Source organism: Clupea harengus, chromosome 16, assembly GCF_900700415.2.
Source record: "Clupea harengus chromosome 16, Ch_v2.0.2, whole genome shotgun sequence".
NCBI lineage: Eukaryota > Metazoa > Chordata > Actinopteri > Clupeiformes > Clupeidae > Clupea > Clupea harengus.
Window position 1 is genome coordinate 4383428 of NC_045167.1, and position 15000 is coordinate 4398427.

General features: G+C 45.3%; 1 protein-coding gene across 13 annotated transcripts in view; it reads right to left on the minus strand.

Moving 5' to 3' along the window:
- nrcama (neuronal cell adhesion molecule a) overlaps window positions 1–15000 on the minus strand; it is an 84943-nt gene that overhangs the window by 21063 nt on the left and 48880 nt on the right. For 7 of the 13 annotated variants that reach the window (XM_031582347.2, XM_031582358.2, XM_031582350.2 and 4 more), the window contains exons 3-13: window positions 12278–12470; window positions 10161–10178; window positions 9306–9411; window positions 7772–7968; window positions 7083–7205; window positions 6460–6630; window positions 4984–5043; window positions 1787–1898; window positions 1290–1474; window positions 778–909; window positions 1–70 (exon numbers count right to left, since the gene is read on the minus strand). The exon at window positions 1–70 is cut by the window's left edge and continues 74 nt beyond it. In XM_031582347.2, the coding sequence (XP_031438207.1) occupies window positions 1–70; window positions 778–909; window positions 1290–1474; window positions 1787–1898; window positions 4984–5043; window positions 6460–6630; window positions 7083–7205; window positions 7772–7968; window positions 9306–9411; window positions 10161–10178; window positions 12278–12371 (1268 nt within the window). In that variant the 5' untranslated portion in view covers window positions 12372–12470. The remainder of the gene's footprint in view (window positions 71–777; window positions 910–1289; window positions 1475–1786; window positions 1899–4983; window positions 5044–6459; window positions 6631–7082; window positions 7206–7771; window positions 7969–9305; window positions 9412–10160; window positions 10179–12277; window positions 12471–15000) is intronic. The other 6 variants (XM_031582359.2, XM_031582351.2, XM_031582349.2 and 3 more) reach the window with 4 other exon arrangements.

The window sequence follows — 15000 nt, forward strand, 5'->3', positions numbered from 1 at the left end:
GACCCTGTGCGCACGTCGGTGAGGAATATGGTGTCCCCCTTTACCTCCCGACAGGTGTCGTTGGGCGCATCTGTAAAGGGAACCACAAGGTGAAGTAAGGTCATGGTGATCGTCGTGTTTGTCAAGAGCAGGATTGAACACATGCAGGTGGTCTCCGGTTAAACTCCAGGAGCGCCACAATACAGGTACAAATCTGATAAGAAGACACACATTATTTTAAATTAAAAACAAGATTTCTCGGAACAATGATGCTGAAGGAGTGTGTACATTTGGTAGGTAATCTCCTTAAATGAACACATTTGCAAAATGTACGATATTAGATGAATGTCTTAAGGGTCTGATTCACATTCTTGTTCAATCTATTCAATCGAGGCAGAAGATGTTAAATCTGGGATGTTGGCTACGGCCGTACCAGAGAGACGAGGCAGTCCATCGAGAGGAGATACACATGCCTGCGCCAGGAGTAGTTTAATGAGTTTAGTCTGGTGTTCTGGTGATAGGACAGTGGAATTGTTGTGAAAATTGGTAACTTCTCAAAGAGTTAACCCGCTAGAAGGAGCACTCGGAGTGCCGAAAAACGAGTATTTCTTGGGCAAACATGGGAAAGATTGACATTTCCAGGTGGCAGGTGTCACTGCCTTCAATTGACAGATCAGTGAAGAGTGGGACAGGAAATGAGAGGAAGAAGAGGTGGGGAGTGGACAGGGGAAATGACATTGGGCCGGATTCGAACCCGTGTCCTCCATGGGCGTCTAGCCCGAATGTGTTGTCACTCACTTTCAATGGGAACCCCGTTCACAGACCATGTGACTGTGGGCTTAGGGTTACCCCCGACGAGACACGTCATGACGCCACTCTCTTTGGGCGCCAGGATGAGGTTCCGAGGGGCGCCAGTCCAGTAGGGGGCAGCTGTGTGTCAGGGAGAGGAACCGGAACCCAGTTCAATCAGAACCAATTCAGAGAAGAACAAGAAAACAGACAGGCCAAATAGAATCAAGTCAGAGTAAAGAAGAGAATGCCAATTGATTTAGAATCTCTTCAGACGAGAGACAAAAGTCAGAATCAATAAAGTGCCAGATTAACAAAAAGAGTTAGTTCTACCAGAATCACTGCAGCAAATGATTAAACTGAAATCTGTGTGTGTGTGTGTGTGTGTGTGTGTGTATACACTGATACTCCATTCTAGAGGAGGATGAACACAGGATGGGTGTACAGACAGGATGTGGTACGTACACACACACACACACACACACACACACACACACACACACACACACACACAAACACACCTTTCACTTCCACGGTGATGACGTGGTGGGTGAGTCCCTTGCTGTTTTTGGCCGTGCATCTGTAGTTGCCAGCGTCCGCTTCCGTCACTTTGATGACCTCCAGAGTCTTCTGGTAGTTCTTGAACAAGAAGCGTCCCTCAGGGAAGTTGCCATTGTCTTTACTCCACGAGATCTCCGGTGTGGGACTGCCATGTCATTCAGGCACAGGGGACAGAGAGACAAACGCTCAGACAAGCATGTGAATTAGGGTCTGGCTATACCAGGCTATAACACATAGGCTAAATAAACTAATGCTAACGTCTCAACAGAACTCACAGGCCCTCTGCAATGTAAATTAGGGTCTGGCTATACCAGGCTATAACACAAAGGCTAAATAAACGAATGATAACGTCTCAACAGAACACACAGGCCTTCTGCAATGTAAATTAGGGTCTGGCTATACCAGGCTATAACACAAAGGCCAAATAAACGAATGCTAACATCTCAACAGAACTCACAGGCCCTCTGCGATGCACTCCAGCTGGAGGGTCTCCCCCTTCAGGACCATGAAGGTACTGCTGGTGCCCGGGGGCACCATGAAGGAGGGCTTACGGTCCCCGGTGGGGCTGTCTGTGAGAGAGGAACACATCGTCAGACGGACACGGGCACTAGGGGTGGGGGAAAAAATCGATTTTTCGATTTCTCTCGATTCTCTTTAGAACGATTCTGTCTCGATTCAGAAAAGTTCATAATCGATTTTTAATAAAAAAAAAATTTTTTTAAAAATTAATATTTTTTTTTTTTTTTTTTTTTACACATTCATTTTGTGTTGAAATGCAACCTGCATCGATTATTGCATTGTTCATAGAAAGTCATAATTGTGACAAGGAAAAACTTTTTCTCTAATAAAAAAATAGATCTGTTGATTTATCAAACACAAAGTAGGAAGTGATTTGAGACTCTAAATAGCAAACTCAAATGTTTTAAAAATTGAGATGCATCGATAATCGTTTTATCGGTTTAGAATTGATAATCGATAATCGGTTTAGAATCGAGAATCGGGTTAGAATCGAATCGTTGACCTCTGAATCGGAATCGAATCGAATCGTGAGGTGCCAAGAGATTCCCACCCCTAACGGGCACAGAGGGGTCTACCGCCCGGCACACACGGGCACCGGCCTCTCCAGCAGCTAAGGTTCAAGGCTCACACATAAGGTGTGGTTATAAATAACTATTAACACTATCACTATCACTGTCAATGAAGAATGGTCTGACCTACTATAGTCTTATAGGTTGTATAGGTAGTATGGGTTTCCATGTATGTTACAAACAGGTACAGACAAGCTCCGTCCTCTACACCAACTGAGGTGCTACAAGGAGTGGTTTTAGCTATCAACACTATCACTATTAACAAAGAACAATTTGAGGTATTATAGTTTAGTAGGTATTTTAGTATTATATTATAGCGTTATAGGGATTATAGGTTTTCTAGTAAGTTTTGAACAGGCACAGAGGGGCAATGTTGAGGGGGAATATGTTTCAGATACAACAGGTGGGGGTTTAGATGTAGTACAACAATATTAAATATAGCTGCAAGCAGCAATGGGGTGGCCAAGCAGGTCAGATGACCCAGAAGAAACTTTCGACATCCTCAGAAGAGGGTTCCGATTTGCTGAGATACGACACAACTTTCTGATTGGCGGCTCTGCTGCCGATTTCGATTGGCTGTACCGGACAAACGGTTTCGAAAATCTAAAATCATTTTGATAGTTTGTGTGAGGATTGCATTGACTATATACAGCCTGACTACAGGTAGCTAGTGACTGCAGTGTACCTGGCTCCCTTTGCAGTGGCTTACAGTCTCGCTAAACAGAGAATCAGAGACATGACAAGCTCGTCGGCTTTGGCTGGATTTGAACCTCTGACGTTGCCGTTGCCAGGACACCAACTTATCCTAGTGAGCTATTCTCAGTGCTGCAAATCACAGAGTTCAGTTACTTGGTAAAAATATAAGCAGTTCTTCACACTTCACAAACTTTGAACCATTGGTGGTGCTAGAGGGTTCGAATGGGAGACATGAAACTTGGTGAAATTGATGAGGGGACTGGTCCCAAAGAGTGTGCCAAATTTCACAACTTCTGACCATGCGGTTCTAGGGGCTGCCATAGACTCCCATGGCAGAAGAAGATGTAATAATGGAATAATAATAATAATAATAATAATAATAATAAGAAGAAGAATGCGTAGAAACCCTCTAGGTGGCTTCGCAGCTTCGCTGCTTGGCCACCAAATACAGACAGTAATAAGTTACATGTTTATTATATAGTCCTCCTAAGGCAGAATGCTGACTGTTTTGAAAACAAAAGCTGAGAATCAGGAGGGCCTGATTTGCGTTCCTCACAGGATCTCACTCAATACAGCAGTCTTCTACCACCTTGGAAGTGTACTTACCTCTCCAGCCAAGCTTTAACGCCATCGAGTAAAACACAGCCTCAATTACACAGGCTTCAGATACCCACACACCACCCAGAGTGGCCCGGTGGCCTACTCTATTTCAGTGACCAACCAGAGTTCCCGGGGGTGACACTTAAATGTAGCGGCCCGGTATGTAATATGTAAACGGCCCTGCAGTCGGCCACTGCTGTCTGAATGTGACCTTTGGAGGCTGTGTCTGTGCACAGAAGTGAACCTCTCTTTGTGATGATGTGGAGGAAGCAGAGGTTGAAATCCTTCCTCTCCTCTCAGTCTGGAGAGAGACTGGAGAGAGACTTGAACTGTGTGAGGACAGCGGAAGGATTTAGCCAAGGGGATGAGAGCAAGGTAGATGTGTGTGTGTGTGTGTGTGTGTGTGTGTGTGTGTGTGTGTGTGTGTGTGTGTGTGTGTGTGTGTGTGTGTGTGTTGTTTGAGTCATGGTAACACTGTGTGTCTTTGGCGTGTCACTGAACACTGAGCCAGTGACTGAATGCAAAGACAGAAGACACAGTGTGTTGGTGTGCGTGTGTGTGTGTGTGTGTGTGTGCGTGTGCGTGTGCGTGTGCGTGTGCGTGTGCGTGTGCGTGTGTGCGTGTGCGTGTGGGTTTGCTTGAGAAGGGATGTGTACTTGGTAAGACACTGAAGCACATAAATTGAAAAAGGACATCAACCTACGGGTAACAAAAATGCAACATTTCAAACCCATTGCTTGTCCCTTTTTCAATTTGATGTTATGATACCTATATATTTATAATTAAATGTTATGAAATGTTTTATATTTATGTTATGTTAACATCTTTGATGAGTTAGAAAATGTTCGGTGAAACATTAACCTGAAGTACCTATGGTGTCTTAGGAATGAGGTGAAGATAAAGATGGTCTTGGTGAATGAAGTTAGTTACTAAGTTAGTGCGGTTGGGATCGATGCATTATTATTTAGAGGTGCAATTGTAAAGGCAGGTTACTGTACATACAAAAGTGGAAAGGTTTGGACTCAGAAAGCAGACGTGACGGAAATATTTAAATAAATGTTTAAAAATATTTATGCAATGCCCCAAAAAACAAGGCAAGGCTGATTTTAGAGGAGGTACTGATGCTGTAGCAGAGGACTGGGGCCAGACGTATACTTCCCGAGTCCGATTTTTTTCCCACCTCTGATGTCATAGAGGTAACTATGGCGATGGCAGGGAGGGAGAGAGGGATGAATGGGGGTTCACTTTAGACAGGTGTGCAAGCACTCACCACCAAACAAATCTGTCTCATTGATAAAAGACGCCAAGACTGTCTCATTCATTGCCTCCACTGAAATACAACAAAACACAGTAAGCAAGCATGCTAGGCTAGAAAAGGAAGTAAAACAAGGGGGACAGCTATACCAACAAGACCAGGCATTCCCCCCTTGAACAAGATATACCAGATATAACAGATATACCAAAACACAACAAAGAAAACCAAAACAGCAACAAAAGCAAACAGAAAATGAAATCCAAAATCGGCCATTGCTACAGGCATTGTTGGCACAACACAAATGGAAATAAAAGTCATGCCTGAATAAAAAGCATGCATTAAAGCATGTATGTAAACACCACAAGCTATATAAGACAGACATAGAGCGAGTGCATATGGATTGTCATAGGAGGAATGAATGGGTGGGTGGAGCATTTCATTTCACGAGTATAGATTCCGCTGGTTTCATATCCATAAGGAGAAAACAGATGAAGTTAAGAAGGAGATATAATATATATATATGTATATATATGTGTGTGTATATGTGTGTGTGTGTGTGTGTGTGTGTGTGTGTGTGTGTGTGTGTGTGTGTGTGTATATGTGTGTGTGTGTGTGTGTGTGTGTGTGTGTGTGTGTATATATATAAGTGATCTTCAAGTGTGTATGGATATATACAAGGAGTACAACTGCATCAGGGGTGGAAGGTAGGAGGTAGGGGTAGGTGGAGTTGGGGGTAGGGGTAGGTTGAGTTGGGGGTAGGTGGAGTTGGGGGTAGGAGTAGGTGGAGTTGGGGGTAGGGGTAGGTTTGAGTTGGGGGTAGGTGGAGTTGGGGGTAGGGGTAGGTGGAGTTGGGGGTAGGTGGAGTTGGGGGTAGGGGTAGGTTGAGTTGGGGGTAGGTGGAGTTGGGGGTAGGGGTAGGTGGAGTTGGGGGTAGGTGGAGTTGGGGGTAGGGGTAGGTGGAGTTGGGGGGTAGGTGGAGTTGGGGGTAGGGGTAGGGGTAGGTGAGTTGGGGGTAGGGGTAGGGGTAGGTGAGTTGGGGGTAGGAGGTAGGGGTAGGTTGAGTTGGGGGTAGGGGTATGGGTAGGTTGAGTTGGGGGTAGGGGTATGGGTAGGTTGAGTTGGGGGTATGGGTAGGTTGAGTTGGGGGTAGGGGTAGGGGGAGTTGGGGGTAGGGGTAGGTGGTGGAGTTGAGGGTAGGGGTAGGGGGAGTTGGGGTAGGGGTAGGGGTAGGGGAGTTGGGGGTAGGGGTAGGTGGAGTTGGGGGTAGGGGTATGGGGAGTTGGGGGTATGGGTAGGTTGAGTTGTGGGGGTAGGGGTAGGTTGAGTTGGGGGTAGGGGTAGGTTGAGTTGGGGGTATGGGTAGGTTGAGTTGGGGGTAGGGGTAGGGGTAGGTTGAGTTGGGGGTAGGGGGAGGGGTAGGTTGAGTTGGGGGTAGGGGGAGGGGTAGGTTGAGTTGGGGGTAGGGGTAGGCGTAGATGGAGGGGCACTTACTGTCCAGCACTCTGACAGTGATGGGCTGCTTCTGCTGTATGGTCTGGGTGTGGGTGAATCGGGCGTAGCAGATGTAGTCGCTGTGTGAATCCTCCATTAGCACATTGGAGAAGTACATGTCCCCGTTTAACGCCTGAGACACACGGCTGTTCTGAGGAAGTCGCTTGAACCCTGGGGGGGGGGGGGGGGGAGACAATGTGAGGGAAAGAGAGACAGCATGTCAAAACAACAACAACATAAAAAAAAAATCAACTAAATCGATTAACAGGTTCAAACTGTGGATACACTAAAAAATATAGTAAATAATAGTAAAACATATAATAATAGTAAAAAATAACCTTGAGAAGTACAGACAGTATCTAGGACAACTTTGCTCGTCACTTAAATGTTTTGATATCGCTAAACGATTTCTTCCTTACGTATTTAAATTTTGTATTAAAGTGCAGTCTAGATGTTACTTCAGTGTGCCATGTTCTGTAAAACACTAGTAGTGTTTTTAACAGATTTTTTACAGTAACAGAGCTCCATTTGCTTGCTTGCTGCTGTTACTATTGTTGTTGTTGTTGTTGTTGTTGGTGGTGTTGTTGTTTACAATGTTACAAGGACACTCCAGTGTGACTCACAAGGGTCCATCCAAAAGATGATGGGAGGGGGCAGCCCTACTGGGGGTCTGCAGTGTAGGATCAGCGAGTCCCCCAACTGCACTATCCTCGGCTCATTACTCTCCTTCGACCACAAGGGGGACCCTGTGAGTCAGGGGAGGGACATGATCATCAAACAACACTCCTGGGTTTCAGTTACACAGTCATCTAATGTTTTAATACATATATGCAATACATATATACATAATGTTTTCATACATACATATGAGGAATTATATCTTTTATATATATATATATATATATAATGTATATATCTTTTAAAATTCAATTATAGACATTCTCATTCCTATCTAGTAAAACAAATCGGATAATAAGCACAAGTAACTTCTGTAAATCTGACCGATTTCACAGGACTTTGCATACACACGCACACACACAGAGATACACACACAGAGACACACACGCAGAGACACACACACACGCACACACATATCCGCACACACACAGACACACGCACACACAAACACTTCATTCTTTTTATCATATGTATCATATGATTGAGTCTCTTTACTCTCCAAACATAACTTATTTAAATGAATTCAAGTTACCTCAAGTAAGTCAGTATTTGAGAGAGTGACCTAAAGAGACCATAGCATAAAAGTATCTCTGTGGGGAATTAGATAACGGGGGGGGGGGGCTGACTTGCTCACTTGACTGGCGGACCACTACGTTGCTGGACACGGCGGTGCCGTGTTCGTTGCGTGCCGTGCATTGGAACACGCCCTCGTACGCCTCCCCCTTGTCTCCGTCGCTGATGTCGATGACCAGCGAGCCGGAGCTCGGCTGCATCGTCACCTTGGGGTCTTTGTCCACGTCGAAGTGCGTCCCGTTCAGTGTCCACGAGAAGCTGTGGAAGAGTCGATGCTGGATTACTTTCATCTGCGATATTAAACGATAGCAGTCGTGCTAGCCTGAGGATCGACCGCATACACGCCCATCTCCCAAAGGTTCCCACAGTCCAGCGTCTTTGGTTCATGCTCCACATACATCATTCTCTGACCAAAGCTTCTTTTTTTCTGGAGTTTCTTTCAAACCCTCAATTGTGTCCAACTGTGGGTCCATGAGAAGCTATCAGAAAGTGAATGTCAGTTGAGCCTGGTCTCTTTTTGAGTGTGACAGACTACAGACTGCATCTGACTACAGACTACACCTGACTCACTAGCCTCAGTGGTAGCAACAGCTTAAGCTCAATTCCCAGAAACACCCAAAGGCTTCTTACTTGTACAAATTTGCAACCATTTTATCTTTTAAGGGGTGGCTTGCCCACCAGCCACTAGCCACTAGCCTCTTGTTCTGTCCATCTGTGAGAGGTACTGATACGATCCTTGGCCTGGCTGTGCTGTAACTCTCTGGATAAAAGTCTCTCTGATGAATGTACAGCAGTAACCCCACAGCAGGAGGACTGATGTTTCTCTTCAGGAAACAGTTATTACCCAAAATACCTTTTGGTCAGGCTCCACACAAATTCAGACCTTTCCCACAACTCCTACGGGGGTCTACGGACTCCTGTGGAATCTATGGAGGTGAGTCGGGCAATCTCTCTATCCGCCACGCAAACGTTTTCTAACGGGACTGTCATTTGCTCTCTGTTCTGTGGCAAGGTTAACGAATCAAATAAAAGCTGCAGGTTAACATAAGACAAGAGCAGATGTGCCTGGTTTATGGTTGCATTTCTGGATTGAGGAGATGCATTAGACTTTCATTTGATTAAACAAAAATGCACCACATAACACATTGTGCTGTACAACATGGAAACTTGGTGATTATCACAGATTCAATTCCTCTCAAGGATCCTTTAAATAACATTAATTATATGCAGCACAACCTTAGTACATATATCTAAATCACTACTAAACACTCTTATTACTGAACCCTATTGTTTAGGGTGAAATATAATGGTTTGTTCATTTTATCTGATGGGTTGAATAAGGTTGAGGAATAATTCACAATAAGTTATCTATATTAGTTAACATAAACTATAAAGTTCACCATTTTATGCGATGCAGTTTATTCGTTCATTACTGGAGTTAATGGTTAATGTAAAGCAGTAAGTCAATGAGACTTATGGGATCTTTAATGGAAAGCGTTATTGCTGTCACTATAGCAACAGTCTCTGTGGAAAAGGTGTCCAGAGCAACTGTGTCCATGGTGACAATTCTCACATGTGCTGGAGTTGACACGTACCTAGGATGAGGCTGTCCTTTCGCCTCACAGTTGATGTTGATGTTTTCCCGTGGGTCAATGATGTAATCTTTTGGGGACTGGTAAGTGATTGTTGGTGGTTGTGGCACTGAGGTTGAGAAATGGAGGAAGGTTAACAGACACTCACACACACACAAACACAGGTACACAAACACAAACACACACATACACTGAAACACTAAATATACACACACACACACACACACACACACACACACACACACACTGAAACACTAAATACACACACACACACAGGTACGCAAACACTGAAATACTAAATACACACCCACACACACACACACACACACACACACACACACACACACACACACACACACACACACACACACACACACACACACACACAGACAAGTATACACAGTCGCCCCCTCAACAGACTCTCCTCACATTCCACACAAACACACCATATTCTGCAAATCCAAACCGACAGAAACCACAGCATGCACTCAATATTCCAGGCCCATTTTTGAAAATGGCGCCATCTTTGACCAGCAAGCTGTTCAACATCTGAACAGTCAAACAGAAATCATGCAGCATGCGGTGGAATGCACACAGTTACTTGTTTTCACCTAATAAGACCAACATATAAATTATACCTTATACATTTTTTGAATTAACAAAGTCGTTTCATAAACAGATAATTCTCTTTTCAGTTTAAAATATGGAAGGACAATAAGCTAGTTATCTAAACAAAAACACAAAAAAAACACACACACATGCAAGATTAAAACCACAGCAACCCAAACAAAACAAATGTCATAAAACACACTAAAACGGAGATCTCAAACAACACACATCACACTAGCCCAAACTTACATCCTTCCAGAACTTTAGCTTTTTTTTTGTCCCCAATGATTCGGCACATACACAAGTGGAGAGTAAGAGAGCTATGCGTTAGTCTCAACAAGGCAAACATTTCCACTACAATACCGTAGGCTACACGTCTCTCTATTCAATTCAATTCAATTCAATTGTATTTATACAGCGCCAAAACAATACAGTTGTCTCAAGGCGCTTTACAGAGCCCAGGGCCTGAACTGTTACTAGTTTGGGGACTTGAGCCTCTTGGTGGAAGCTGGAGTATCCGTAAGTCACACATGCAGTTTCATGCATTTTCTTTTTTCTTTCATCAAGTCAGATGCACTTCCTCTGTTCACAGGGATGCAGACGTTGTTCTCTCCAACGCCAGGGTTTGAGGGAGATGCATGGACAGCCTTTGAGTCGCAGTGCCCGGTGTGTTGTGTTCAACTCTCTTATGTCACGTCATGTCACGTCACCCTTTCCCACAGTCCTTTAGTCTGAGCCCGTCAGACGAATTAAAGCATTTGGATTCCAAAGTTCGTCTACTAATTAAAATCCTTGCGCTCGGCACATGATTAGGACCTAGAGGCATGGCTATTAAAAACTAAAGTTTTTGACAAATGTTTGACATCGCAAAAATGAAATCGAACACAGACCCAAAAATGGACCTGAATGAACTAAACAACTCTGCATGAAACCGCAACCACATTTTTCAGTGTAATTCAATTGTACTGACAAATACAGCACTTTTCTACTTTATCGGGTCTGCTACATAGTGCTGTTGTGTTTCAGCTCCTATGCTGAATCGTCATGCAGTGCGGTGTGAAGTCATTTATCACTGCAGAGCAGGGGGAGGTGGAGAGGGCAGGGAGGGAGGAGAGAAGAGAGTCAACACTGCGATTCAAAGAGCCACTCGTGTTTTTGGAGTGTGACGGGACCATAAGGCATTAACATAATGGCCATGAGGTCATTATTCCAGTTGCTCAGTGAGAAAGAAATCAAGAAGATCAACAGGTCTGGATGGACGCTAGATTCACATACAGACTTCCTTTTGCACGCACGACGTGCACACGCAAACACACACACGCTCTCTCGCATTCTTTTACTTTCTCGCTCGAACACACTTTTTACTTACTTTTTTCACTCTTGTTCTCTCTCTCTCTCTCTCTCTCTCTCTCTCTCTCTCTCGCTCTCTCTCTCACACACACACACACACACACACACACACACACACACACACACACACACACACACCTACCACACACACCCATGTTTTCAGGGAGTCGTTCTGACAGTAAGGGGCTGTGTTCCCACCCAGCATCTGACCCTCCTAACACAGTCAGGCGTTGCTGTGCATTCGCTTCGCTGGAGCCCTCTAAAAATACACACCGCTGTGACCCCTGTGACCCCCCCAGCCAGCTGGGGCTGAGGGCCGCCTCGCTGTGTGTTGAGGACATGCCATAGTACTGTCTTCACCCTCGGCAGGAGTTTATGTAGAGGGACTGTTTCCACTGTTCAGACAGGGATCCGTCTAGTTCAAATATTTGAATCAGTCTGGGTGTGTGCGTGTGTGTGTGTGTGTGTGTGTGTGTGTGTGTGTGTGTGTGTATTCAGTGTATTCAAACCTCTCTACCATTGTAAAGGAGAACGTTTCAATAATGGGAAATAGCTAGGGGTTTTTTGTTAAAGGGGGCTTCTGTGCTGAAGTGGCCACTGTGCAGTGATGGGAGGCCAGTGGAACAGAGAGGCCACAGACAGCAGACTGGCCCCTGTAAATGAGTCTCTGTTTGGGGAACGGACCTGAAGATGGGCCCTCCACTTTGCTCACTGTTTGGTCTGAGGTTCAACACTCAGTCTGTGAAACAGAGTTGTTCTGTCCACGGGTGGGGGGTGAGGGGGGTGACAGGTAGTTATGCAAGAGCTGAAATGCGCTCAGCTTCTATTCGTAGCGTCTTCCCTGCTTTAGACAAATCCAATTACATGAACAGATTTGCTGTAATAATTTCCCATCTAGCCTGAACTATAAACAGTGACAGTGTCATACATTATTTAACATCCGGTGACAGTAAGCTCTATCGTTTATCCGATAGATCACTCTAGGACTACCACGGAGCAACATAGTAGGTACTCACGGTCAAGAGGCACTTCCAAGGCCACGGCGACGTGAGCCAAGAGGACCCAGAGCACAGCTCCACCACCGACGCACCATTTCCTTTTCCTGTCCATGCTGGGATGCGCGACGTGAAAAACCTTCCCCCTCTGGTCAGAGCGAAGTCAGTCACAACCAGGGCTCACACATGCAGCATCCACGCCACACTGGGCTACCTGGGTAAAGAGAGAGAGCGAGAGAACGAGAGAGAGAGAGATAGACAGAGAAAGAGATGAAATGAGAGCGAGAGGGATGAAGAGAGAGATGGTGAGATGGATGAGAAAAGAATAGACGATAGAGATGGGAAAAGACAGATAGAGTGAGGTACAGACAGAACAAGAAAGAGAGAGCGAAAGAAAGAAAGAAAGAATGAATGAATGAATGAAAAGAAGCAAGAGTAAGATTAACAATAGAGAAAGCAGAGATATTAAGGCCTGCAAATGAGATGATCTCTGAGCCGCTGACACTATCCTTAGAAGAAAACAGGTGTAACACACAGGAGAAATGAGCACAGCTTCATTTATTCCCACACACACAAACAAGAACATATGCGTGTCCACACACACACACACACACACACACACACACACACACACACACACACACACACACTTCAGGCTATCCAGTGCCTTCTGTTTCATGCAAATTAAGAAGGCCGAGGCGGTCTTTTTTTGAGCAAAAACACTAAGCTGAATGAGGTGGTGTGTGGGGTGAAAATCTGGCTTCCTGGCTGCAGACACAAATGCACGAGCATTGACACACACACACACATGCTTGTAAACAAGAACACACTCCACACACAAAATCACTCACATAACCACAAACACACATAAACACACTCTTGCACACCGACAGGAGCACATAAAGAAGCACACACATACACACTCTGTCTGTCTCATTCACTCACACACTATGTTTCTCTCACTCTCTCTTTCTTTCACTCCAGCACACACTCACACACAGACAGACAGACACACACACACACACACACACACACACAGACACAGACACAGACACAGACACAGACACAGACACACATACACACACACACACACACACACACACATAAACAAAGTGAGCAGTTCCCAGCTGCGCTCATGCCAACCACTGACTGTGTGCCGAGCAGCGCGCCACATTGTCGTCCATCAGGAGGGCATATGGATCACATTTCACAGGAATGAATGAACCCCTCAAATACCCCAACGGCCAACCTCCTCCTGTTTGGTGAATCACCCACACTGCCCACACTTCTGTCTGGGGCATCTCCCAAACTGCCCAGCCCTGCCCAGCCCAGCCCAGCCCAGCCCAGCCCAGCCCAGCCCAGCCCAGCCCAGCCCAGCCCAACACAACACAACAGCAAGCCAACCCCGCCAACCAGAAAGCCTGTCTTTGTTCTCAGGCCATTTGGGTTTTTAATTGGCCAGCGCTAGGCCAGGAGGCCACCGCCACTGAGTCATGCCTCAGGATTGTCACTGCACACATTAAGCAAAATCACAGGCGCAATTTGGCTTTTTATGAGTGACAATAATTCATTCATTTTTCTAATTGATTGCAACTGTCTATGGGGAGCGACTTTTTACAATGGCCATTATCGCCAAAAGAAGCCTGAAAGATGGATGCCATAACAGGAAATGACAACAACAAGAGATGTTTTTGGATTAGAAATGACCCACTCTGAAACAGATAGACATTCTAATAGAATAAGAGATGCGGTTATGAATGCAGTAATGAATGTGTTCCCTGACTGTGTCGTAGATGGGAAACACTGGCAAAGTGGTCTGAGGACTGAGCATAGCGAAGAGGAGGAAGCACAGGTAGATGAAGCAGGTGATGTGTAGTGTGTGTGTGTGTGTGTGTGTGCGCATGTGCATGTGTGCGTGTGTGTGTGTGTGTGTGTGTGTGTGTGTGAGAGAGAGAGAGAGAGACAGAGAGAAAGAGAGTATTTTGTGGGTGTGAAATTGTAAGTGAATGTTCATGGTGCACAAGTGTGTGTGTGTGTGTGTGTGTGTGTGTGTGTGTGTGTGCCGTTCTGTCTTTCCTGTGTATGTGTGTGCATGGTGTATGGGTGTATGGTACACGTATGTATATATCTGTGTGTGCATGTGTGTGTGTGTGTGTGTGTGTCAGTCTGTCTGCCTGCTTGTGTATGGTGCATTGGTATGTGTAAATGTACATGGTACATATGTGTGTAAGTGTGTCATTGTGTGCGCAAGTGCATGTGTGTATATCTGTGTGTGCATGTGTGTGTGTGTGTGTGTGTGTGTGTGTGTGTGTGTGTGTGTGTGTGTGTGTGTGTGTGTGCGCCTGTGTGATGCTGTGAGTCTGTTACTGTCAGGTGAAAGTGTTCTCCTCTGAATTATTCATAGCATGCAGTGAGCTCAACACAGAGGAGACACAGCAGAGTGCTGGTGGAGGGGGCCTTCCAACTGAGCTGTCTCAAGATAAGCCTGATCAAAAATCACAGTACAAGGTCAGGTGCCACTGCTCTTCAGTGTGAGAGCCTCTTATTTAAGATGGTACAGATTACCACATGGCACACGGTATGCACACACACACACATACACACACACACACACACACACACACACACACACACACACACACACACACACACACACACACACACAAATAGTATACACACAGACACAGACACACATATGCATTCACAGGCTCTCTCTCTCTTTCAAATAAACAAAAACACACACA